Source organism: Epinephelus fuscoguttatus, linkage group LG10 (genome assembly GCF_011397635.1).
Source record: "Epinephelus fuscoguttatus linkage group LG10, E.fuscoguttatus.final_Chr_v1".
In the NCBI taxonomy this organism is placed as follows: domain Eukaryota; kingdom Metazoa; phylum Chordata; class Actinopteri; order Perciformes; family Serranidae; genus Epinephelus; species Epinephelus fuscoguttatus.
The window spans coordinates 38,771,321-38,797,871 of NC_064761.1; the positions used below are offsets into that span (position 1 = coordinate 38,771,321).

General features: G+C 40.8%; 1 protein-coding gene across 1 annotated transcript in view; it reads right to left on the minus strand.

The window, feature by feature from the left end:
- Positions 1 to 336: 336 nt before the first annotated feature.
- The window catches only part of slc9a7 (solute carrier family 9 member 7), a 41,039-nt gene continuing 14,824 nt past the window's right edge, over positions 337 to 26,551 (minus strand). Inside the window, exons 10-16 of the mRNA XM_049587132.1 lie at positions 26,117 to 26,230; positions 25,714 to 25,825; positions 25,451 to 25,604; positions 15,703 to 15,766; positions 13,156 to 13,238; positions 10,060 to 10,165; positions 337 to 6,399 (exon numbers count right to left, since the gene is read on the minus strand). Coding sequence (XP_049443089.1) covers positions 6,136 to 6,399; positions 10,060 to 10,165; positions 13,156 to 13,238; positions 15,703 to 15,766; positions 25,451 to 25,604; positions 25,714 to 25,825; positions 26,117 to 26,230 — 897 coding nt within the window. The 3' untranslated portion in view covers positions 337 to 6,135. The remainder of the gene's footprint in view (positions 6,400 to 10,059; positions 10,166 to 13,155; positions 13,239 to 15,702; positions 15,767 to 25,450; positions 25,605 to 25,713; positions 25,826 to 26,116; positions 26,231 to 26,551) is intronic.

Here is a 26,551-nt window from a genome sequence, read left to right on the forward strand (position 1 = left end):
AGCAAAACAAAGTTAAAACAAATATAACATTTACCTGCACACCATCTCAGTTGACGAATCAATCATTGCTACCATTAAAAGTGGACAGTAGGAGCACATATGCAGTGCATGCCACATAAAGGTACTCTGTAGTTAAACATCCTTAATTGATGCACGGATAAACCAGCGGGTTTCGAGTAGAGTCTTCATCAGTCTCCAGGATATACCCTGATGAAGACTCTCTAGTCGAAACAAGGTGGTTTATCCATGTATCAATAAAGGATTTTCAACTACACTTTCTTTCAGCTTTCTTTGACGCCTCCTCTTAGACCACAATTAACACAACTTGGCGGCTCATAATTTGACGACTTTTATTAACATGTTGACATGCAAATCATGGTAGGTAGAACCAGGCAGCCAGTTGCTACTAGAAACAACAGGTGCACATATTAACAATTGAGCTACATCTCATATTTCTCAGGTACAGAGAGCATGTAAATATAGCCAGCAAGACAACTGACAGCACAACAGTCTGGAGGATAGAGTGCACATGAAGGTTATATAAGAGCCCCGCGAGTGTCCTCTGCTTGAGGTAAAGTGCCAAACTCGGCTCGTTTGTTTTGCCTGCAGCCACCAGTTAAGTCGTCCAAGGTGTTGCTGTCCATAAAGTGCTCCCACGTCTCAGAGAATAACTGTCTAGACAGTTTGTCCTAGACGTGGTGACAAATGAAATCTCGGTCTGTCTTTTTCTGCACTGATGTTAGTAGATAAAGCCGGAATTATGAGGACAGTCTCAACAGGTTTGATCAGAAGTCACAGTTTGTCTGTTTTCAGAGACAACATGATATCAGCTGTAAGTTATACTGTATGTAAAGGTGTAGCATGATGCTGTGTGACCTTTGTATATCACAGACGAGATGGTGTAAGCGTCAAGTGTAACAGAACAAAGTGGCGAGTATTTTTTTTAATGCCCTAGATACAGAAAAACTTCGCTATCATCAGAGTGTGAGAGGAGATGTTGGACACAGAGCACGGCTCCACATTACTTCTCTCACTCCTGCTAGAATTTAAATCACCCTCACTGCATACAGCTTGGCAACAGCTTACATAACTAGATTCATTTCCTCTTCGGAGGTCCCCAACGAGCCATAAAACTTGTGTGAGGCTTCTCCCCTTACACAATCGCGCCTTTCACACCTGCCCTCGTGTACTCATACATAAATGCAGCAGGCCCTGTGTGCAGTCGAAGGAGAAACACAAAAAGGCGACACGTGCTGTGTGGTGAATTTAAAACGGGGGGGAGCGGTTCGGATGTCTAGACGCGGTGGTGAACGAGAACACAAAATGTGTTGAGCTCCGGAAAAATAAAACAACAGACAAAACCTCCTGCTATTTTTGGATACGAGTTGTTGGTTCAAACGGCTCCTCCACCGGCTCTGTAAACCCAGATATGTCTCCTTATTTACATTTATGGGATAAGAGCTGAAAATCATGTCCAGAGGAGGGAAGTACATCCAAATATTTCCCCTCCTAATCCTGCTGTGTGGGAGGAATCCCCAAATGTTCACTACAAACAGTGTAGAAATGTGATTAGAAGGTCGCCAAAGAGTAATTGATGCAGTATTAATAATTAATAGTTAATGTAGAGTGATGCAAATCAACCAGAAGGAAGCTGTTAGGTTCAGTACACTGTTGTGGAAAATGTCACAGTCTCATATCGAGGATTTGCACGTTGCAGATGAGTCAGTTATCTCATTAAAAACTGCTCTGAGTCGCTGCGAGGAACTGGGCCACAGGTGAGATGATGTCATACTGTAAGCTGCAATATATGTCACACCTGCTGTGAACATAAGACTCTATTTGACGCTGAGATGACATGCAGGAATATGGTACCAAAAAAACATCATTTTTTCAATAAGAGAACAACATGTGTTCCCATTTCTTGTTGGGTAAATGTGTGGTCAGGTTTCTTGTCATCAGAGCTTAGGGAAGTCTCTATATTACCATTATTTATGTGCAGTGACTGCCCTAAATGTGAAGGTCAAGTGTTGTAGCTGCACAATGAGCTGCAGCAGTTCAACATTTTGGGAAAGGCTTACTGGCAGAGAGTTACATGAGAAGGTGAATGTCACCTTCATGCCTGTACGGTAAATGTAAAGCTACAGCCAGCAGCTGATTAGCTTAGCTTAGCATAAAGGGTGGAGACAGGAAGCAACAGCGAGCCTGGTTTAGTTCCAATGTAATAAACTTCATCTGACAGGGTTTCAACAAATAAATTTAAGACTTTTACAGACCTTTTTTAAGACCATTATAAATGCAAATCCAGACCTATTTCATGTCCATACTGGCATAAAGAAGGACACGAGGGAAAAAAGTTAACAGACACAATTATAACTTACTACTTCTAGAAGTAGCTTTACGGGAGGACACGCCATGCTACCTAATAAATTCTGACCAAGCTGCAGTTTGCATCCGTGGCTGTCGGCTCCATGTTGGTTTTGTTTTGTAGTTTTGTTACATTGTGATCAATACAAATTGTTTCCCAAAAGTTAACACAGCTTTATAAAAGTAACATGAACTTTACGATGCAATCAATTTTTAAGACCTGTCAAAATCATACTAAGAACATTTTAAGGACTAAAATTTAAATGATTGGCTTTTTGACTTTTACGAGGACCTGCAAAAAACCTGATCTAATGGTATCTTAAATAGTCCAGCCAATAACTACCTGAAAAAAGTTTTTTATACTTAGCTTAAGTGGGAACAGACAAGTTGCTGATTTTTTTTCTTTAACTTATCACTATGAAGTAAATGTTGATTGTGTAATGTAATGGCTATAGAATAATGACACCATTCGTTCCCTAAAAGTCTCACTTTCATTATGCCGATCTGCCAACAGGTACGATCTCCCTGAAAATGAAGGCTCCATTTATGGTACAAATGATATGCGTTAACCATTGTGCAACCAAAACAGGAAAAGGAGAGCACTTTAATTTTCCCCAGTAGCTATCCGTAGCTATCTCCAATTATTTACTAGTATCACTGTAAGTTCTTTGCAGTAACTGTCCCCAGTAGTGGAGTGGTAGATGGTGAAACAACCAAAGTAACTGTGATGGCAGCTCAGCTCTGAGGTAAACAAGAGTGATCCAATTATCTTTGAAACAACGGCACCAACAATGATACCAGTTGGAAACACTAAGGGGGAAAAGTTGTCTGTTTCTACTTTAAAAAAGGATCAATATAATATTTAATATAGCTCGTTTTATAGGCTCTGGTGGAATTAAGCTAAGCTAAGCTAAATAATTGTTAGCTGTAGCTTCATATTTAACAGACAGATGTGAGAAAGAAGCTTCCCTGTCTTTGAATTGTATTTTCCAAAATGTGAAACTATTGCTTTCACATAATTATAATCAAAAGACATTTAAAAGCATAGCATCATGATTTGCATCTGATTTTTTTTTTTTTTTTTTTTTTTTTGAAAATGAAAAAGTAAACTGAGAAGTGTGACCTTAATCTTTAAAAAAAACGAGGCTTCAAACAGGACAACACAAATTAGGAATCTATGTCCGTTAAAAAGTTAAAAAATATCACGTTAACCGATGAACTAAGGTTTAAGAACGATTTGTGAGACATTTATTCTGCAAATTATCTAATCAATGACAATTTTGAATGATATGATCACTGCTGATATGAGTGCTGCTCTGTGAGTTTATATGCAAGCACTTCCTTTTTTTTATCTCTCATGGTCAGCATTTGGTATCAGTGGCTGTTCCCTTTTATTTGGCATTTGAAGTTTGAACACTTTAAGTTTAAAAATCTAATTAATGATGGAGTTTGAAGACGTACTTTGCAACCTATAAATGTTTTTGGATTTTGGACAAAGCAAATATTTCTTTGGGCTCTGGTAAATTGGGATTTATCATTTGTTACGATCATCTGACATTTTATAGACTATGACTCATCAATTAATCCAGAAAATCATCAATAGATTACTTGATAATGCAAATTATTTTTAGTTGCAGCCCATCATAAAAGGATGCATCTAATTAGGTCCATAAATAACAGTTATTCTTGTTATCAATCAATCGTTTTGTGAATAAAATATCAGAAGACAGCCACAGCTCAAGGAATAGTCTTGAAATGGTTTGTTTTATCCTACGGACAGTCCAAACCTCCACATCTATTCAGTTAAATATCATGTTAAACAAAGAAAATGAGCAAATTGTCACATTTAAGAGGCATGAAACCAGAAAATATTTGGCTTTTTTTGCTTAAAAAAAGACTAAAATGATTATTTGATGGGTCAAAATAGTTGCTGACTAATTTTCTGTTCATCACCTCATCACTTTATCGACTAATCGTTGCAGTTCTACATCTGATCATTTAATTCTTTTTAAAATAAGTATATAATATAAAATTTTTGCAAAGGGTTACAAACTACGATGAAGGCCTAGGATGGGTAGCACAAAACACCTTAAGTTTTCTCCTTAAGGCTTACTTTCTCTTTAGCTGAGGGGCTTACACAGTTGCACAGAATCCCTTAAAAGGTTTCCTTAGTTAAGGAAAAACATTAACTCATTTATTGCATTGAAGGAGATTTAATAGCAGTAAGGTTTCCGTGGAGATTATTTGTTTGCTTGGGCTTTTGACGCCTGTTTTCGTCTCACAAAGTTGGCCAATGGTGAAAAGTGGCAGAAGAAAAGAATGATACTGGTCAGAGGAGGAAAAGATTAAACTTCTGGAGGGATACAATCATAGAAAGCACAAACTACTAAGTAAATTTGATCCCAACTACCAGACAATTGTAGGAAGAAACTGCAACAAAAATGAATTCAGTCAAATCTAAGGTCTAAAATCAAAAGCATATCCACTGGGTTCTCCTAGTGTGTTCGTTTTTTTCACTTATCACCACAAACTCGATGGTGTTGCAGTGAAGATAGAGACAGAGGTACCTTTAGGGTTTTTTTTAGCTTGCTTTGGTTGCTAAGGTCTTTAGTAATGCCTTCAGTATAAGACCTAGACATGGAGAAAAGCATAAATACATAAGTAAACATTTAAAGGAAACCTTAAGGAAAAGACTTAAGGGTGTTTTGTGCAACTGGCCTCTTCTCTTTATTTTATAGTGTTGAAATTACTCCATGACCGTATTACAGTGCACAGCTCATTATTTTACGTTGTGGGAAATCAGCTTTATCTCATAAGAAACAATATAATCAGCATCAAAATCCTTCAGTTCCTCGTTCATGGGATTGTTATGAAAAGCAGCCCTGTACACAGAAAAAAGATCCAGTTCAGAGACAAGATACACAGATTCGTAACAGTCATGGGACGTAATGCACTGAAAGAAGCGGTCCCACTCGAGAGGAACAAAGCTCTGCATTGTTGCTATTTACATGCTCACATTCTCCGCCCCTGTTACTTCACCCATGAGAGGCTGCGGCGGCTGAGAGGGTCACACACTCACTGTCCCTCTCTGAGCTCCTCACATGCCACAGTCTCCTCCACACACAGATGCTTTTGTGTGAAACAAAGGGACATCATCATCACAGACATACCAAACACTGGCCTATTAGCAGCTTCAGATGAATGGTACAAATATACCACAGAACTCTTGTCTGATCTATAAACTATTACAGTTTGGTTAGTGTAGCGTCATCTCAGCAACTAGATGGGTGTGATTGCGAAGAAGCCACTTTTCTCAGTGTTCACTGATGCACTCTGAATCTGGTCAGATCACATGATGAGAGAGGGCTGCCAGGCAATTTTTCATTTCTTCTTCTTGTTTTCCACTCCAGCTGAACACAGTGTCACATGCTCAAAAGTGCAGATTGAATCTCGCATGATGATTTTTTTTGTCCTCTCATCCTGCATAAAGATTTCCCTCCTGTTTATGCAGAGGAAACAATCAGCATGGAGAGTTGATTTCCTGACTGGAGGACACATGTCTCCTGGAGAATAAATTCCAGCTCTGTAATGAGGATGAAACGCTCAGTGAGCTCTGCTCCCAGGCCTGGAGGGAGCTCAGAGCCTCCCCTCTTGTCTACTCCCACTTCTCTTCTCTGTCTTATCTCTGAAGGACTGGACGCTCTGCCCACAGGAGAGCCGAGGGCGAGGCGGTCTGGGGGGGTCAGGGCGGGGAGGTTGGAGGTTGGAGGGTCAGATGTGATCCTCGATGGGGAAAACCAGACGTGTGCCGCGGCTCAGCAGCTCCTGCTCGCGGGAGTCCAGTTCACGCTCCAGCGCCTCCTCGGAGGTGCTGCCGCTCCTTTTGCCATTCGCGCTCCAGCCCGACCCGCCGGCCGCATCCCCTCCACCACCTGAGGCCCCGTTGGCTGTGATGGCAGTGTCGCCGAACGTGAAGGTCAGGTCGCTGTCGTTACGGAGGACGTCAGAGTCGTGGTCCCTCAGCTGCTCGTGGTTCTGAAAACACACCCACAGTGGAACATGAGGGGAGGGATGGAGAACATGAGGGTGACACACACACACACACACACACACACACAGATGTAGGACACACAGAGTGGGTACATGTGGCGTGAACAGACTGATAAGGCTCATAAGGGACACTGTGGATTTACATAAGGGAAGGGAGGAGACTTTCACTTAGTGGCCTGAGCTGCAGCAGCTGAACACAACAAAACAACAGGCTGCACAGTAACATACAAACCTGTGACCTGCTGCATCTACCGACAGCTGTCACAGCGACCTCAACTGTTAGATAAGTTAGACCCCCAATTGAAAAGCACACGTTGCATGCTGGGTAAGTAATGAATAACTTTAAAGTTGTCACATGAGGTTCTCACAGCTCTAATTGACTGGCTGACAATCAATAGTCCACTCATGTCCCCGGGGACAACAGGATGAGTTAACATCGGGTCAGCTGGGATTACTCGGATGAAGGGATCAAAAAAGAAAAAAAGAAAAACATTACATAACCCTTCTCTTCAGCAATTATCTGGGAGGGAAATGGGGCAAAAAACTAATAAATCCATCAGGCATTTTATGAAGTTAAAAAAAGAGAATGGCTACTTTCTAATTAAAACAGTGACACAACTGTCGCATGAAGACGACGTTTGGATTCATTATAAATTAAACTGTCAAATACTAATGTAATTAGAAATACCACTCTGCAGTTGTATGCCTCCACAAACCAGTCAAGTTACAGTTAACATCCATGTCTGTGAAAACATGAATTCTTCACACACATCTTCCCCGACAGCACAGAAGATCTCTACAATCAGCACAAGTATCTGACCAAATGTCTTGCTTCTGTTCCTGAGATATGACGTTAAATAATGGCCAGGAAAGTGTTTTTGCAGAGCATTATGACGTCACAGTGAAGTTGACCTTTGACCTTTTGGATAGGAAATGTCATGATTTTATCCTATTAGACATTTGTGTGAAATTTTGTCATAACTAGCAAATGAATTCTTGAGTTATGGCCAAAGACTTGTTTTGCCAGGCCACACTGAACTTGACCTTTGACCACCAAATTCTCATAAATTCATTCTTGAGTCCAAGTGGATGTTTGTGCCAAATTTGTGGAAACTCCCCCAAGGCCTTCTTGAAATATCACGGTCACAAGAATAAAACAGATGCAAGGTCACAGTGACCTTGACCTACGACCACAAAAATTGAAAGGTGTAGTTTTTTTAACCTATTACACTAATTTATTGTGTATTATTATTTGCAAGTGTGAGGTTGAATGTTTGGAGGACGCGGTTTTAACTGAGGCATCTTACAGGAGGAGCACCCTAATTTCAGTGTATTTTTTTAATGATACAATGACAGTAACCACTTATCCTGTTGGGGGTCACGGGGGCTGGAGCCTATCCCAGCTGACACTGGGCGAGAGGCAGGGTACACCCTGGACAGGTCACCAGACTATCACAGGGCTGACACACAGAGACAGACAACCATTCACACTCACATTCACACCTGCGGACAATTTAGAGTCACCAATTAACCTGCATGTCTTTGGACTGTTGGAGGAAGCTGGAGCACCTGGAGGAAACCCACGCTGACACAGGGAGAACATGCAGACTCTGCACAAAAGGGCTCCCCCACATGTGGTCAGAAGACTAGAAAGGCGCGATACAAGTGGAGTCCATTCACCATTTAAAGTATTAACAGCTAAATGTACCGGAAGTATCTGAAGTAAATGTCCTCACTATGTAAAATGGCCCCTTTCAGACTGCTTCAAGGTATAATACCCAGGAAATGTCGACTACTATTTGTAAACAGTATCGCTAGCGGAAGTGAAAGTAGAAGCTAACCCCAGATTTGCTATATTTGCTTTTTTTGGTGCTGTGTCCACGACTTTCAGAGCTTCCTCCTGGATGTGAGCCATTTGTGGTCTCACATGTGGTTGCTACCTTTTATTAAAGTCCCGACCTCACCTGCCGCTGTGCACAGCAACGTCCTGAACACAAGAAGAAAATAATAAAACACAGGCAGAGGGTAGAGTGTCTGCAGATAAACACACCGCCACACACTTCAAGTGGGTCATAAGTGATGATTAGGAGGGATTAGATTTGTTTTTTTAAATGTTATTATTTTCCTTTTTTTTTTTTTTTTTTTTTGGATGGGACAGAGTTCAGTGTGAAAGGGGGAGAGAAAGGGGATGACATTCATTCCGCTGCAGCAAGGACAATGCCTTTGTACATGGGATGTCTGCTTTACCCACTGAGCCACTGGGATTAGATTCATATGAGTCTAAACATTGTTTTTTTTTTTTTTTTTTAGGAAAATCCTGCACAGTACACCTTTAAAGATTCAGTGGGAACTAATCGGCTCGGAGCAGTGTGTCATAGACAGTTGGAGAGTACTGAGAGATGGACTAATGCACTGTTGTTTTTGTCTTTTCATTGGATTTGTTGACAATATCCAGAATATAGAATATTGCCAGCCTAATCCTTCAAAAACAACTCAGGGAATTTAATTTCTTTACAGAGTTTTCAAAGCCTCGGGGCCTCTTGTTTGCAGTGCACAGTTAAACAGATCTGTTGAATTTAATTTAAATTATTAAATTAGTTTAGTGTCTATTCTCTAGAATCATATTTTAAATGTTACACAATTTGAGGTCAATAGGAACCAAAATTCTCCTGTTAGTGGAACATTTCATCCCCTCCCCATTTCGTAATATCCATAACCGAAGAGGAAACAGGCAAGGAGCTTTATTTAATCCTGTCTCTCCCCACTTGGCGTCACAGAGCCCTGGACGCTCCTGATTATATGAACAACCACCTCGCCTGGCAGGCAGCGAGCAAACCAACGGCAACAAACTCAGGGTAGAAAACATCTACTGCTGCAGAGTTTAAGACGGAACTAAACTTTCACAGTATTTAATTTAAATGACAGACGATGTATGTCTACTGTACAGTTAAAAAAAATGCTTTTCAGATTTTGTAACCCCGACAGTGACAGGCTCTTTGGGTTACTGTGAAAGGGGAGAAGAATAGCCGAAAGCCGTCACATAAAAGTATTGAAAATGAAAAGGGGAATTTGCCAGAGTGGATCCAAGTGTGACCGTCCCGTCAATGGGTGTTTCTGTGTTTAAAATATCAACGCACAGTGTCTTTCAGAACAGCGGTCATCATTGAGGTGGCGCTGAAAAGGCCCTTTTGTGCCCTTTGAATGCAAAAAGGCTTCTCGACTGTCCATTTTCTCTCTTGCTGAAGGCCTCGGCGCTTTGTGTGTTTACTGGCAGGCAGTGAGAATACTTTGAGGGTATTACTGTTCTCCTGAGAGAAAAACCTTCAGTATTCAGAGGGAGCCTTCCTGAGGCACCAGGCTCAGGTCTGAACATAGAAAAGGAAAAACACGTTGTAGTGCCATCACACAATGCTTAGGTTATAGATAACTTCAAATAAAATCAAGCTTTTTCTTATTTCCACTGTTTAAAATACAAAATATTTCACCAACTCTTCCTTTAAATCCTCTGGACAACATGCAGTGAAGAGGTCTTCCACTGTTTCTACACTGTGAGCTTGCATTTTTCACAGATCACTGCTCACGTAGGAGTGTCACTGTGTATTTGCCATGTGCATACTGTTTCTTTTAGTGCATGTGGACACTCACCTCGTACGCCTGGGGGCTGGTCAGACAGCTCGCCAGCGGCCCACAGTATGCAGGCAGAGTGGAGGTGAGAGGTGGACCGCTGTGTGTCAGAATGGGCTTCAGGTAACTGAGCAGTTGTTAAGGAAAATGACCCAAAGAGCTCAACAATTATCAGTCACACTGAAGGAGCTGACATAGCTTATATCACATATCTGCACCTCTTTCTAATATGGTACCCTTCATAAAGAATATAGAGGCTTTGATGAATCCCTTTAATAAAGATTGGTTAGTAGACACTAATAAGAGCAACTATTGGGTTGCCAGGTTGTGAAAAAATATCCACAACCTAGCAACCCAAAAGTCTGCAGTTGTAAATGTTAATACCATAAAACTTCAATTAATAGTCTGGGTTATTATTTGATTAAATTATTGTCCTAAACAGGCCTATATTTGAGACAGGCCTCCTTTAATTCCTTTCACAAAAAAACTATTGCTCAGCAAAGATGGGAAATACAATCAATTGTTTATATAAACCAGTATGAATAATACTTGTACAAAAATAAGGCTTCAAATAACACATGAATTAGAAATCATTCATTTGAACTGGCTCAGAGAGACAGAGCACAGGAGAGTTAAGACAATCATTTCACATCATCCAGCACACCAACACAACACCACTTTATCCTGTTAAATTAAAACTCACTTGGATTAATTTTTCTGAAAAACACTTTTCCTTTGCTCGGTGGACCTTTACAGACTGAAGGAAAATTAATAACTTACCAAGTAATCGTGGAACGGACACATATTCTGACTTTACGACAGCTTCAGAGACAGGAAGTCACCACCTTTTATTCGTTCTCTCTAAATCTGAAGGAATTACAGTCTTCTTCAGTGCTCATGGTTATATCTGTGCACGCAATCAAAGCAGCTAACTAACATTAGCTCAAGTGGGTGGCCAACAACCTGTTTTATACATCCAAAGAACTTCTATAAAAATGAACTGCTTAGCAACCAGACCAGGCCTCTGATTCAGACGGGCGTTTATTTGTCAAAATGTGTAGCAACACCTGGGCTAGTAAAAGGGACTGGGCACTGTTAATATGTATTTTTACATCTCCACTGACCAGTGGATACTTGGTCAAGACCCCTGGGGATCATTTTCCGTTATGACGGACGTCATGGCGTCAGAAGTGCTAGGCTTACTGATGAATGGACAAGTTAGACTAATTTTAGTTGGCCCAAGGTCAAGTTAAATGTGTCAAGGCACCATATAAGCTGTGTCTCTCTCTGTTCACACTTATCACATAGCTTCTGCATGTAGCCATGTTGATTCGAGCTCGTAATTAAACGTGCATTAAGAAAGAACTCTGTGATCGGCCTCATCCTTGAATTCTCCAGATCATCACAGAAACACCTACTCTCAGGCGTTTAATGGGGACTAGGCTTTTAAATGAAGTTTTATGGTAAGTTGTGTCATAATGAAAGACTGGAAGATTTTCCACAACTTGGCAACTCAAACTTATTTAAAGGCTGAGAAATGAGCTATAAAGCATTAGTAAATGGATTACTACCAATTAAAGGGACAGCTTGGATTGTTTGAAGTGGGGCTGTATGAGGTACTTAGCCATGCTAGGCATAATACCTGCAGTTTGGAGAAGCAGACAGGAGTAACGACACAGAAGCTAAGCACTATACTGCTCTCGACGAGGGCAGTAGTAAAACATATATTAGCCACCTAAAAAAAAAATCAATAACAATCTCAGTGAAAGCTATATTTAGAATATTTTGACTGCTTTACCTTGCAGTCGGACAGTGATTTCTGCTGGGGAACTTAAGCCGTTCTATCGCTCTCTTCAAAGCCAGACTTAGTTTAGTTTAGTTAGTTTGGATTTACCAAAGCAAACAAACTAACCGATCGAGGCAGTGGTAGACCAGCATCTCTCGTGTTCAGCGAGTCTAGCGGCTTTGACCAAGAGCACAGATGGAAATGGCTTTAGTTCCCAGTCAGAACGGGCCGTCTGACAGCAAGGTAAAGTAATGAAAATATTCCAAATACTGCATAAACTTAAACTAATATTGATTTTTTTTTTAAAAATACATTTTCCTGCTGCCTCCGTCCACAGCAGTATATGGATTAGCTTCCTTGGCAGCACTCCTGCCTGCCTATCGAAACTGGAAATGTCCAGACAGACATCTACAGTAGGTAACACACTGACTATGGATAAGTACCTCATACAACCCCACTTCAAAAGGTCCTCTTTAAAAAGCCATTTGGTGCAGCTTATAGACCTTTAATATAGAAAGCTGTACCAAAATATCTGATAAAACACAGTCTGCAGAAGCTAATTCCAGCACCACAGTGTTTAAACTGGCAGTCGACTTTGATTAAAACAGACCTCGCAGTCAGTCAGTTCTCCTCCTGCGCCATAAAAACATTTCAAATGATGAATTGTGGTTTAATAATGTTGAGGATGTCTGCCAGCAGGATATATTTGGAGCTTAAATCTTTATGGGGATCTGTGAGCAGCTGAGGGTGAAATAATTCTGTGACACTTGGCGGCAGCACATCAGAGAGTGCTGAAATCAAACTCAGTTGTCTTAATCAGCAGTGCATTGCACAGTCCGCTACCCAGAAATGAAGTCACCCGACTTCCTGCACCCGACTTCCTGCACCAAAGCCCAGTGTCACGTATGTTTACCTCAGCCTTGAAAAGAAAACTCCCCCTGCTTGCTTCAGCTGCATCTAGCATGTGTCACCAGGGAGAAAGTCTCCACAGTGCAACACAGCTGCTCCGCTCAAAAACAGGTACACAATCAGCCACCTGGGGAGGCAGTTCAGCAGAGAGTGAAGGAGGGAGGAAATGAGCTGCTAAACACATTAACTGGAGTCTGTTTTTACAGCCAGTCTGAGCTGAATATGTTATTTTGACCCGACATCCCAGGATGATACAGTACAGACACCATTTGTGGCTGTGACTGTGATGGATTATACAGTGTACAGAGGGGAAACATTCCCCTTGACAAACAGCTGCACTAGTTCAAGCACTCAATTACCTTGTGGCCTCAAAGCAAGTCATGTACATATTTCCTGGGTATTATAGGGCACAGGAAGGATACTTGTGATCAAAGGTGTACCACAGTCTGAAGAGCCACGCACTCTCCTGTTTGGTTTTACTCTGTCCTTCAGCCTGGGAGCCATCCTGGAGAAACACATGGGAAAAAAACATGTTCTCATATTCAAGATTTGCTGCATAAAAAAATCTGGATCCCAGTACTTTCAAGTGGCAACCTCCAGGTCTGAAAAATTATGTGAATGTGGTAATGAAAAAAGTGCTGTTCCTTGAATGGCCACTTGAGGCTGGCTTCAAAAGCAAGTCAATCCCATCGGACTCGTACACTGAGCAGACAGCCTGACACTCAAAGCAGCCACGCTCTGTAAAGTTGACCAATTTAATCGTGGGGGGTCTGTGAGGACTGTCTCTCTTCTGGAGCCAGCCTCATGTGGCCATTCGAGGAACTGCAGTTTTTGACACTTAACGTGGTGGCTCTATTTTTTTAGCTGCAGAGGTTGCCACTTGGTCAGTTCCAATTATTCAGATTATTTCCCCAGGTCCAATCTTTCTGTCTAGACTGTTCATATTTATGTTTGAAGTGACCCAAATCTGACACCAGCTGGACAGATCTCTGCCCTGAAACGCCTCACATGTCACCAAGAACATCACATACATGCACGTTGGAACAACAACAACAAAAAATGTCACATTTGCTAAACGCAAATTTGAGCAAGCTTCACCTCCCAAATGACCAGCATAGTAGGAATGCCCGATGACATCATTCTGAATAATTATTAGCCATGTGCTTCTGTTTGGGAGAGTGCGTTGGAGCAGAGGCCATTTATTTTCAGGATAATGGGCTGTCGCACAAACAGCCTTTCTGTCCACCAGCTCTATTAAAAGCTATTGTTGGTGGTGTTGTGGTGACAGAGGTGTGGGTGGTGTTGGCCGAGGATTCCGGAGTGGTGAGGCACTGAGGAACAGCTTCTCCATAATATTAGGATGTGCAGGGCTACATTCCAATATCTCTGTCGGTGCCTCACAACAACAGTCACAGCATGAAGTTAGGACCACATATGAAAGTGGCTGAGGTCTTATTGGAAAAAATTGGACTTCTGTGTCTACGCTACCCTGAAAAATTAGATCTGCGTTACATGAGAGAAAAAAATGGGATTTGGGAAACAGTTGCTTGTAATGTGAACGTAGCCAGACTCACGGACATAGGTTTCATGTTATGGGTTTCAGCATTGTCACAGGTGTTTCCACATGTCCACTATCATCAAACAAGTCTGTATTATGAGCGCAGCTAGACTACATGGATATGTGCATGTTTGGTTGGATTCCTGCTGATAACAAAAAAATACTTCGCACATTTATTTCATAGGAGGTGCAAAAGAGAGGGACGAGCAGGACACAACTTGACAAACAGGCCAACAGTTTGCTTGATGAAGGTGTTACTGAAACGTTGCAATAATGTATTATTTTTCCAGGTTAGACAGTGTGCAGGAGTTTGTCTACAAGATGTGGCCTGGATTCTTGCTAATGAAAGTGCATGCTGTTAATATCGTGGTGATGACACAAGTATAAACTGTTTCTATCTGTGATTAAGGGTCCTTTTCAGCCCTCTAAACCAACTCAGAGCAGTGACTCAGCATTTTTTGTGCATATGTAAACACTCCAAGAGAACTAGAACCCAAGTCCGCGGTGCTGTTCACTTAACCTGTGCCTTATGAACATAAAATGCTCCAGGTTCACTTTGCTCTTTGCCGTTGTCTTCAGCCTTCTAGATCACGTTATTGCACTGTGACGCCTGAATAAACAGACGAATCCAAGTCCACCTTTAACGCTTGCAAAGAAGCAGGACGAGCAGTAGAAGTAGTAGCAGAGCTCTGTATGACTCTTTGCAAACTTGAGAGGGCAAAGACTGTTCATAGATTAATCTGTGTCCAAGTACTGTTACTTGTTAAGCCAATCATGTTGTTGTTAGAGACACCATTGTCACATAATGATGAATTGTGACCTCTTAACAACTACTGCCTTGTTGTTACTCGCCTGTTGAGTTTCACCCATCCTAATTTAACCCTAAAGTTTATTGCCAGGAGGCTCTGTAGGGGAGAGCTGCCATTTTTGTTCCTCTTTTTTTCTCCTCTGCTTTCATGTTTGGTTAGAAAGTTAGCTATAGGATTATACTTTCTTTTTTCTGGCAATTAGCTAGCTCTTCTTTAGGACTATTTTGTTTGTTATTTTGGCCTGGGCTCTCCCTGATGTTTTTTGTATGCTACCATAAGGGTTAAACCACACTACCTGACTCCTCATTTCCTCATCTAACCTTATGTTGCATACATTTCAGTGGTAAATGAAAAACCTACATCATAAACACAAACCATATTTCCTGGTTCCAGTGGATATCAGTCACAAACTTTTGGCTGAGTTTTCTTTCATTTCTCATAAATCATAATTACATCCGCATATTTCATAATCGCTCTCATAAAATGACTCATTTGTATCTGACAAACTGAACTATTTCCGTTTCATCAGAATTGCTGTCTTCAACATAAAATTGCAGAAGTGGAAGTGTTTCGCAGTGTTTCGCAGTGAGTGTGATTCTCACCCCCTGAAGGACCTGGAAGCTGTCTCCGCAGGGCTGCTGGTCTTGATCTGGGTCCACGCCAACCCTGAAGGACAAGAAGAAAAGCAGAAAGCGTGTGAAAATGCAATTTATCTTTTAATCACTTCACTGTTTCAATTGTGGCTCTTATTTGGCAGATGCTTGTCAACAGTAGTTTTCAGCCCCTCATACTACATGTTGGTAATTCCCCTACATGTGACCTCTACTCTTCTTCCTCATCTGACACGATTTTGTGGACACGTTCACACAGAGATAATCTTGTATCTGTTTGTGTCCACTGCACCTGCAGAGTATAGGTTTGTTTGTTCTCTTTGTAGCTCTGATTCGTGTCAGCAGCCGATTCTTTGAAAGCCCACACATCAAAGTGCTGACTGTTCAACCTTTTAGTGGCTGGAAAATGCTGCAAATGATCATTTTACAGAATGCACATAAAAACAGTGCGAAGCTAAAAAGATATTACACAGTATGTTAAATTTAGTGTGAGGCAGATGAGGGAGAGATGTGGGACAGATAATAACTCTTGTCTTGTGATCCAAAACACAAAACCACAACCTAAGAAAACAAGCTAGATATTCACCCATAAGGGAAATCACCATCAAGACACCTCTGACCCAGAGAGACATCTCAGCATGCAAGAGCTCAAACAACGATCATGTGATTTAAAAAGTTACGCGTGACGAGGCTTAACATAAAAACATGATGCTTTTTCACATCTCTCTCTTAAACTAGAACAGATTTAACCAATAAACTACATAACATAACTCAAAATGAACCCTTTTTGCCTCAATATAGCACTGACACATAGGCTGTTTTAACCCAGTGTTATTTTTGTAATTACTGTACTGACAAGCTGTTGTCTTGGGTTTGATCGTTGCTTGGTAACGGAACACGAACACATCTGAGCAAGGGAGAGTCATCAGTTCACACGTAGAGGGTGCGGGGAGTATATGCATTGAAACAGACATATATTACTGATGTATGAATACTGAGAAATGTTACACCTTTCAGTCCAACACCCCACACTGCCACATCCTCATGCGTGGTGAATACATACATACTGACATACACACGCTCACCATAACCCCTCTGATCCCACATTAAAGTTCACACTCAACAGGCCGAGCGCATTTACTCATAAACATACAGATGAAACGACAGCGAACGACAAACATCCAGTCTATAATAAAAACACATCCTGCCACAAGTCCAATGTCATATTTACTATTTTCTCAAGTCAGCCCTCAGGAGATACAGATCTTCTACACACACAGACAGGCGGCATGTGCAGAGCCGTGCACGCACCCACACACTTGAGACTCAGTAAAATAAAGGGAGTCAGTGGGTGACAGTGATCAATATGGTTTGGCTTGTTTATGAGGGGTTTTTTTTTAAGAAAAACCCACAGATGTGAAACAGGCTTTTACGCCCTAAAAATATTATATCAGACTCCAAAAATTACCCAGGCCACAGGCCCCTACCGTCCCTCTGCACTTCTACAGCCTGTGGTAATATCAACTAAGTATATGACAGCATCTGTGCTATATTAACTGTGTACCTCATCTATACTAATTAAGGTAATAGTTTGTCATTTTGTGTCTTGCCGAGAGGTAAACGAAAAGATGGATGCCACTCTCATGTCTCTAAATATGAAGCTACTACTCTTATGATACATGTGACACAAGAAAATTCTCACGAAACAGGGAGGTAGACCGAGGCAATACAATGAAGAGGATCGGCAGGAGGCAGTACGTCTAGTACAACCTACACTTGCAACATACTTGCGGAAATGCAACATAAAATATTACATAGGCTCCACATAGCTCCTGCTACCCTCCACAGCATGTCTCGAACTCTCTCTCCCATTTGCCGTTAGTGTAAAACAAACCTGGGGGCTGTTTTACACTACTTTTGGGAGTGCAATGATTGTTAGATGGTGGGGTCACATAGCTCGTGAGTTATGTGGGATCTTTAGGACCACAATAACAAAAGATCCAGGGATATTCCTACTGGGTCTGCCCTCACAAGAAGAAGTAGCGCTCTCCCATAATCATTACAGATTGCTGGATAATGCTGAAATGGATTTAAGATACCCCACCCACAGTGACGGTCTGGTAGGGAGATTTACAGTGTCTTACCTCATGAGAGAATAAGTGCTGTCCTCAGGGCTGATGAGAACTCATTTCTTAAGATCTTAAGCCCTTTCCTAAATTATTTACCAGCTACACATAAACAAACTTTGTAAAAAGGTCCAGACCCTTCTGAGAGGAAGCAAGCTACGCCTACTGCCAAGTGAGATTTCCTAAATGCTGATTTTGTGATACTTTTGGGATCATCTTTTGTCATATGCTGTCACTAAGAGTCACAGAACAATGTACTTAACCTTCTGGGAGGATATAGGAGTTATTTGCCATCCTGTTTCTTGGCCAGGTCCAGTCACTTCCTAGCTATTTCACTCCATTTCCATTCTTTGTGACAGTAGCGTCATTAGTACCTTTAACGTTCCTGCAGCACACATATTCAGTCCTAATAGCTGGAAATAATCCCCCCCGGTGTCTCTTACCAACAGAGAGGGATTAAACTCAACACAAGCAGATTTTAAAGGGGCACTTTTAATTCATATAAGCTGTGGAGCAGTTGAGTCTAATCCTGGTGGACAGAGGCCAAGGCAGAGATGTGTAGCCTTTCATGGTTATTTCTAAAACTACACTGTACAGTAGGAGGTGTAACTCGTGTGCAGTGGTTATCTTTAGACTTTTCCATGACAGCCAAACAGAGGAAATATCCCCTCAGAGGGAACGAAGAGCAGCATTTTGGCTTGAGAAGGAGCAGGCCACAGGTATCACACTGCCTTTTAGGACGTTCTCCTCCCAAAACTACACACAAACACAGAGGATCGTCCGTGGGTGGAAGTTGCACGGAAGTCAAAGAACCTGCAAAACAAAGAGATGCGAAGCCTGCTGGCACTGCGTCAGGAAGTATCTGTGAGGAGTGGATCTCAGATTGAGACATAACTGCCGGGGGCCCCGACAAAGAGAAGCACGACCTTGCACACGTTTCCTCTGATAAGAAACAAGAGTAGAGCCGTCATACGTTTCACATACGCATACTTATGTAAGAGTGTTCCACTGACTTCAGCTCACCCACTAACCTTTAATCCTAATCCTGAAAATATTCCCTCCTCTCCTTAAACCCATCAAATATTCCTCATAAGCAACTTCATTTGCAGGGTTTCTGTCCTCTAGGGAAGACATGCAATCACAAACAGTCAAAATGTAGGAAGCATCGCCGCACAGCTCTCGGTTTCTGTCTTATCTTCCTCTTTTGCATATACACTTTTCACATCAGTTCACACAGGTCTGTCATGCTGCTTCAGGGGAACGCAGCGTGTGATTTGTTCTTTGTACCGCTGTGTGAAAAAGCTGGTGGACAGTATGCACAGATGCAACAAAGAGACAGACTCAGGTTTTCACATCTCCCAGAGAAAGCACTGAATAATCATCACGCCTCAGTAACTCCTCAAGCAGCAGCACCCTGCCAGAGCTGGGCTGCTGTGTGACGCAGTAACACCTCTGCTTTCCTAAAATATTGCCTCTCAAGAATCCAATCTGTTTTATTTATTCTGACACTAACCATCCAATTCAGTCTGTGGAAAACATGTCATGTTTTTAAGAGTCAGCTTTTCCCATGTCCCTTTATACCTCCTCCAACTCATCAGAAAAACAGAAGTAACCAGTGAAAAAAAAAAGATTCCCATCCCAAACAACCACACCATGTCCCAACACCAGTTACCGCCCCGGAGTTTGCACACATTCACATACAGCACCTGAGGTACTCCAATTTTCCAAACTTGCGTCGTTCTTCCTGCAATGCATTGCTTTTCCCAGCGCTGTCACATGATAAACACATACACTTAGTATCAAGCATGTTAGATTTAAAGGCAACCTTGGACTCTATTTTCCAAGCTATGGAGACAACAAGTTTGAAACTGCTCCTGTTTTGAGTGAGAGTGCTGCAGCTGGGAGCCATGAAACAGGCTGCAATATAACCACTCAGAGCATATGTGCGCCGTCAATTTACATCATCTGAAAGTCCTTCTTTTTGCCACTGACAGGCTCAGATTATTATTTTAAGTGTTTGACGACATAATCAAAAGGATCCCTACAGAGATAGACCTTTGTATTAAAGATTAAGTTCATATTTGTTTAACCAATTACAGCCCTGAAGTCACTATCGCAAAAGACTCCATTTAAATACACACTAATTTTATCATCGTAAAACTCACTCCATTAAAAGGTTTGTCTTTCCACTTTTCTGTTAATCACCAACTTTGGTTGGTTGAAATAAACCCTTAATTCACCAAGTTAGAGGTGAAAATATGCTGCCTCTACATACACTTAAATTACAGTTTATTTCAATGGCGTCTGGTGAATTTAACAATAGCAATTTCGAAAAAGGACCTTACTCTTCAACAAAAAGGTTTATCTCTGTTGGGTCCCTTCCAGAATGTTGTCAAACACAACATTCAACAATCCGAGCCTGTCAGTTGCAAAAATAAGAACTTTTAGTGGGCGTAAACTGACGGAGCTGGATTTGTTTCATTGAAGCCTGTTTTGTGGCTGCAGGCTCTGGCTCCATACTGGACCAGTTTCAAAAACGGTTGTCTTCATTAATCACTCGGACACAAAAACCATGGGAGACATACAGAAGTTACCCTTTAAAGTATTATGTGATATATTTAGCTATTCTTTTTAAGTGGGATTTGGCCTGTGTGTAAAAAAAAAATAGCCATCTAATGTATTAGATACTCGTAAGAGGAACTGGAACAGTCACAATACAAATCTCTGTCCTCTCACATTTGATCCTGACATTAGATACACATAAGGATTATGTGGTATTTCTCGGAATCAAAGTTCCTCTTATGCGTGGAAATTTCAAACAATTTCACGCATTAATTAAAAGCATTTCATTCAAATTGTTTGGAGGATCAAAAGCTACGCTGCCGTCAGTGTTAGTTTAATGATGAACCAGACATAAATGAGAGTGTAAGCAGATAACAGTGACCACTCAGTGTTTTCAAAACAGTAATTGGCAACAGTCTCTGCCAAATATGATGCTCTGTTCTGGGGATGTGCACTAATCCCCAGACTTGGCACAGAGGCTCAGCAGATGTTCAAATATAAAAAAAGAAAAACACTGGATGAAATAACTAGAACTCTTTAAATGACGATACAACTGCTTTCAGCACTTAAATGTTAATAATAGATCCAAAGCTTTCAGCTCTTATTGTCTATAAGACTTCATCTGCTATCACTGATAACACTTCAGTACTATCAGCTCAATTTATTACACTTTGACTCAGTTCCTTTCAGCATGTTTAATCACTTCACCTTCATTCAGTGCTTACACATAAATTAAAACTTCAACTTCCTACAGCACTTTCATTTAACTACCATTCCAACTTCTTTCACTGAAAGTATTTTGTGAGCCGCTTCAGCTTCTTTCAACATATTTCAGCACTTCTGTTTCATCTGTCATTCCAGCTTCTTTCAGTTTTTTGACTGCCACTTCATTTTCATTCCATATTTCAACTTTTTTAAAATACTTCCATTGTAACTCTCACTCCAGTTTCTTTCACTGATTTCATTTTGTGAGCCACTTCAACCTCTTTAAGTATTGAAACAATTTTAGCACTTTTGTTTTATCTCCCATTCCAACGTCTTTCAGTCTTTTGACTGCCACTTCATTTTCTTTCCTTATTCCAACTTTTGGAGCACTTCCATTCCAACATCTTTCACTAAATGAATTTTAGGAGCCACTTCAGCTTCTTTCAGTATAAAATGTGTTTTAGTACTTTTGTTTTATCAGATATTCCAACTTATTTCAGTCTTTAGATTGCCACTTAAGCTTTCACCTTCTTTTATCACTTCCGCTTTAATTCTCATGCCAGTTTCTTCTTATAAACATATTTTGTAAGCCACTTCAGTTTCTTTTAGTATTTTTGCTTCTTTGAGCACTTGTATTTTAACTGCCATGTGCCACTTCAGCTTCTTTCAACATATTAAGCATTTCTGTTTTATCTAACATTCCAACTTCTTTCAGTCTCTCCACCACCATTTCAGCTTCTTTTAGTATTTCAACTTCTTTTAGCACTTCCATTTTAACTCTCACTCCAATTGTTTTTCACTGGTTGTATTTTGTGAGCCTCTTCAGTTTCTTTAAGCATTTCAACTTCTTTGAGCACTTTCATTTTAACTGCCGAGAGCCACTTCAGCTTCTTTCAACATATTTCAGCACTTTTGTTTTATCTGTCATTTCAGTTTCTTTTAGTGTTTTGACCGCCACTTCATTTCCTTTCTGTATCTCAACTTTTTAGCACTTCCATTTAAAGTTCCACTCAGACTTCTTTCACTAAATGTATGTTGTAAACCACTTCAACTTCTTTCAGTAGTTAACACAATTCAGTTCTTCTGTTTTATCTAACATTCCAACTTCTTTCAGTATATCAACTTCTTTTAGCACTTCCATTTTAACTCTCACTCCAGTTTTTTTCACCCGTTGCCACTTCAGTTTCTTTCAGTATTTGAACTTTTAGCATTTTCATTTTGACTGCCATGAGCTACTTCAACTTCTTCTTTCTTTAGATATATTATAGCACTTTTGCTTATCTGCCATTTCAGCATCTTTCAGTCTTTTGACTGCCACTTCATTCACTCCTAAATGTATTTTTTTCAAGCCACTTCAGTCTCTTTTAGTATTTAGCGCATTTCAGCACCTCTGTTTTATCTGATATCCCAAATTCTTTCAGTCTTTCGACTGCCACTTCAGCTTCTTTCAGTATTTCAACAACTTCAGGACTCACAATTTAACTCCCACTCTAATTTCTTTTACCAACTGCATTTTGTGAGCCACAGCTGTTCCAAATGTTTCAAATAATTTTCAGCTCCATGCACACTTCCATTTCCTTTATTTAAATTAGGCCTTCTCTAGTTTATACAGTAAAGTTTGACCACAACCAAACCAGGCCAAGTTTTCCTCCAAATGCCTGTTAAAAAATTTAAATAAACTCAGCACTCGTTACTATAGATACTACAAATGCACATAAAACTTTCCGCATTAGAGTTGACAGATTTACTCTTAGCTCTTCCCTGACCCAGCATGAGCTCACTGGGATCTCTTCCTCTCTTGATAGCTGTACTCCCAGGACTCGGGGATAAGCTGCACGCCTGCCCGTTCATAAACCATCCATCAAAACTCAATAACAGAAACCAGCAGCATCTTCTCTCACACCAGATGTTTCCTATCCCTGCACCTCCATCACATCCTGCTCATCAGCCTCACACCTCATCAGACTGCTTCTGTCTGACTCATCAGCCAGATGATTGTGTCATAAAAACAATAACTGACACCTAGCATATTTAATTTTCAGTGTTAGATACAGGGGGAAAACTACTACAACCTTTTTTTAACAGCCTGTGTTATGTGATGTCCTGCTTCTCCTCGGGGCTTTAAAGTGTCCCCCCTTAAGGAGCAAAAATGTGTAAACGTCTGCACATATACAAAGGATGATACCAAGATATCTGCCAGCCATGCACTACATGTCCCAGTTACCATGGAGATGAGTTCATGGGGGAGATTTTGGCAGCGCTCTAAACCTCCACCTAACACAATAGTTCCTGCTCGCTACAAGGAGGCATTACTCATATTAAACAGAGCCTGTTCGCTCAGGCCGCCTCTGCTGCTGTCACACACATCACCAGCCCATAATCCGCTTTATCATGACAAATGGAAGCTCCCAGTCCCAGCGCATCATGGTCAGACAAAAATAAGCGAGGCTGGGCTCAAAACAGACTGATAGCCACGCAGTCCTACCGCTGATAACATCTCAAGCAGTTAGTGCTGTTGGCAGTCTGGTGATTAACGGCTATTTCAACTGTAAATTCAGCATCACCTCTGGCTCAGGAGCAGGGCTGCCACCTTAAATGGGAAAAGTAATGGAAACCTTGCCAGTGGCCCCGTGCCTGGGGAACACAAATCAAGCAGGGGGTCCGGGGGCCTCACCCTATGAGATTAAATGTGTCGGACAATTCATTTCCTGCATTCTGTTGTTTTAAGCACCATTTTCAAAGTCGTCTGCTGCTCTCAACATGAATGTAAGGGAAACAAAGTGCCATAAGAGTAAAGCACAGCTGCATCAATTATATTAAAGATTAAACTATTTTTGTATATTTAAAAGAAGCAAGAACCGACAAATAAACTAAAATAGCACTGTAAAATAAATCTAATTTTAACCTTCAGTCCAACACCTTTCATGTAGGATGGGGCAGCCTACGCTTTGCACGTTTAATTTCCACCATGTGGGTTATTGGTTATTTATTTTTGACATTCCAAGCATGTGAAAAGCTAAGATTAAGCATTAAAAAACAGAACAAATCATGTCCCTTATTGATTTTGTAAGGGTCAGTGTGTTTTATTTTCAAAACGCAACAATCACGTATTACACAGGACAGGTGGCAGCCCTGCTCAGGAATGATCTTCATTTTCAAAGTTGGTGTTGAATCTAAGGGTGAAGATCCTATTGTATGTGCTTGAGTAGAAAATGCAGATATGTCTTTAAAGATGCAACAAAAGCCCCCGTGACTTAAGCGCTCTGAGTGGAAGAACATAGGAGATTAAAAGTCAGCAGCAGTGGAGAACTCTGGCCCCATCTCCTGGACGATAACACCAGGCAGCACAAGATCAAATTTAATGAAGAGAAAATAAAAATACGAGCACAGAGCAAACACACAGCTGCCATACAAAGACAGAGAGCAATAACAAAACAGTTTTCAACGTGGCCTGCAAACTCAGTGGAGCGGAAGTGTAACTCAAGTAAATTACTAATACCTCACAACTGTACTTGTGAATGTACTTTCTACCACTGGATAGCAACTTCTAGTTACTACTCCAGAGTAAGTGCAGTTTTTAGCTCTGTTTTGAATGTATGCTGTTTCCATTTTTTCCCTCTACTTTCTATCCAGTCTTCATTTCAGTCTTTGTTAAACATTTGGGGAAAATACAGAGGCATGGCTTTAACAGAATCCATTTTATAAAAGCCAAGAAGGAACAGTTAGACAAAGGCAGCTCCTGAAAAACTACGCATGCTTTCTGTAAATCCATCAAGGTTGGATTTTAGTCAGTGTCTGTACTTTTTAAAACACTATGCCCTAATCTTTTTTTAGATAATGCAATGCCATTTTTTAAATATCTTTTTAAATCTTAAAAATCTCTCTTAAATCTCTTTGAATCTTTTTAAAATCTTTAAATCTTTTTAAAATCTAACTTTTAATTCAAGGTCAGGTTACAGCATTCGTTTTATGTCTGTTCTAATTCCTGGCATTCATTTTATTTTATTGACTTTTATTTAGTGATTTTTACCTTTTTTTGTTTGATTGTTTTATTGTTGTAGTTTTTAGTCTTTCAACATTTATTTAATAGTTGGGGTTTTTTTTGCTATGTGAAGCACTTGAGGCTGCATGTTTGTATGACAGGTGATATTGAAGTTTATGTGAATATAAAATATATAAATTAAAAGTGTTCTTTGTTATCTTGGAAGGAAAACAGTGGGTATATTTTTTAAAATTTGTTGGTCATTTTTATAAATGGAAGTTTTTTTAATAGTGGGGACTTGTATGTATATCCAAATGCAGAGGAAATGCAGATTTTCTTCTATGGCACAAAACAGTTATGTTACCTGATGTGTAGCCAGGACAGCATGGGCGTCGTCCCACCACCAAACACCCAGACAGTGAAGAAGACAATGAGCAGCGTGGTGGTGAACATCATCTGGCGGGCGTAGGTGGCCGTGTCCCGGATGGCCAAAGCGAACGCCATCGCCCCGCGCAGACCTGAAGCGGGTCACACCCAAAAATCAGTCACCATCAGTCACATTAGAGCCGCAAAGATTGGTCAGTTATTGAGGGAATGACACGATGAGGGGAAAGACAATCTCCGTACCTGCAAACATCATCATGTGCTGGAAGTTTCCCTTGATCTTGTGTCTTCTGCCGAGGTTGAGAAGGAAGGACAGCGGGTAAATGTTGAAAGCTCTTCCAATGAATATGGCAATCTGACAGGCAGGTTAAGACTGAACAGTTAAATGCTGGAGAGATTCATGGAGCAGAATGTACATGTAAGTGAACTTCATAGTGAAGCAGGAAAATCTTTCTTAAAATGATCTGATTATCTTTTTGTCCATGAATAGCTCAAAACTCTGGTGTGTCTTCAGGGACATCACAGCAGTCTCCAAATCCTCAACTATGACCTGATTCTGCAGGTGTGGAAATATTTTTATTCTGCAGGAGGGGTAATCCCAAATGGAAACAGACAAACACAAGCTTGTTGTTCCCCAAAAGGATACAAAAGCGCCGATGATGAAAATAGGGCTGAAAATGTGATTCTGGAACGTGAACAGAGCCAGACCCATGTAGGAGAAGATGAAGTTCTCAGCCAGGAAGTGAAGGACTTCAAAGAGCTGCATGGGAAATATAATATTCATCAAGAATTCAGTTTAGAAACATGTAGATACGCTGCAAGATTAAAACTAAAAATCCACAGAAAAAGCCTTAAAATGGGGGGTAACGGGGATTTCACAGAAGTTTTCTCACACTGCAGTGCTTATAAAAACTTCTCTGGCTGGTTCCCTGAGCTAAGCACTGCATCTATTCCCTCAGAATCCAGAAAAGCTTTGGGAGTTGTTTTTCTTTCCTCTCCCAGGCTGACAGAGCGGCAGGCTGCCATGATTTCAGCACTGACTGCATTTATGTTGCTCTAAGTGGGAGGCACAGGATGAGGG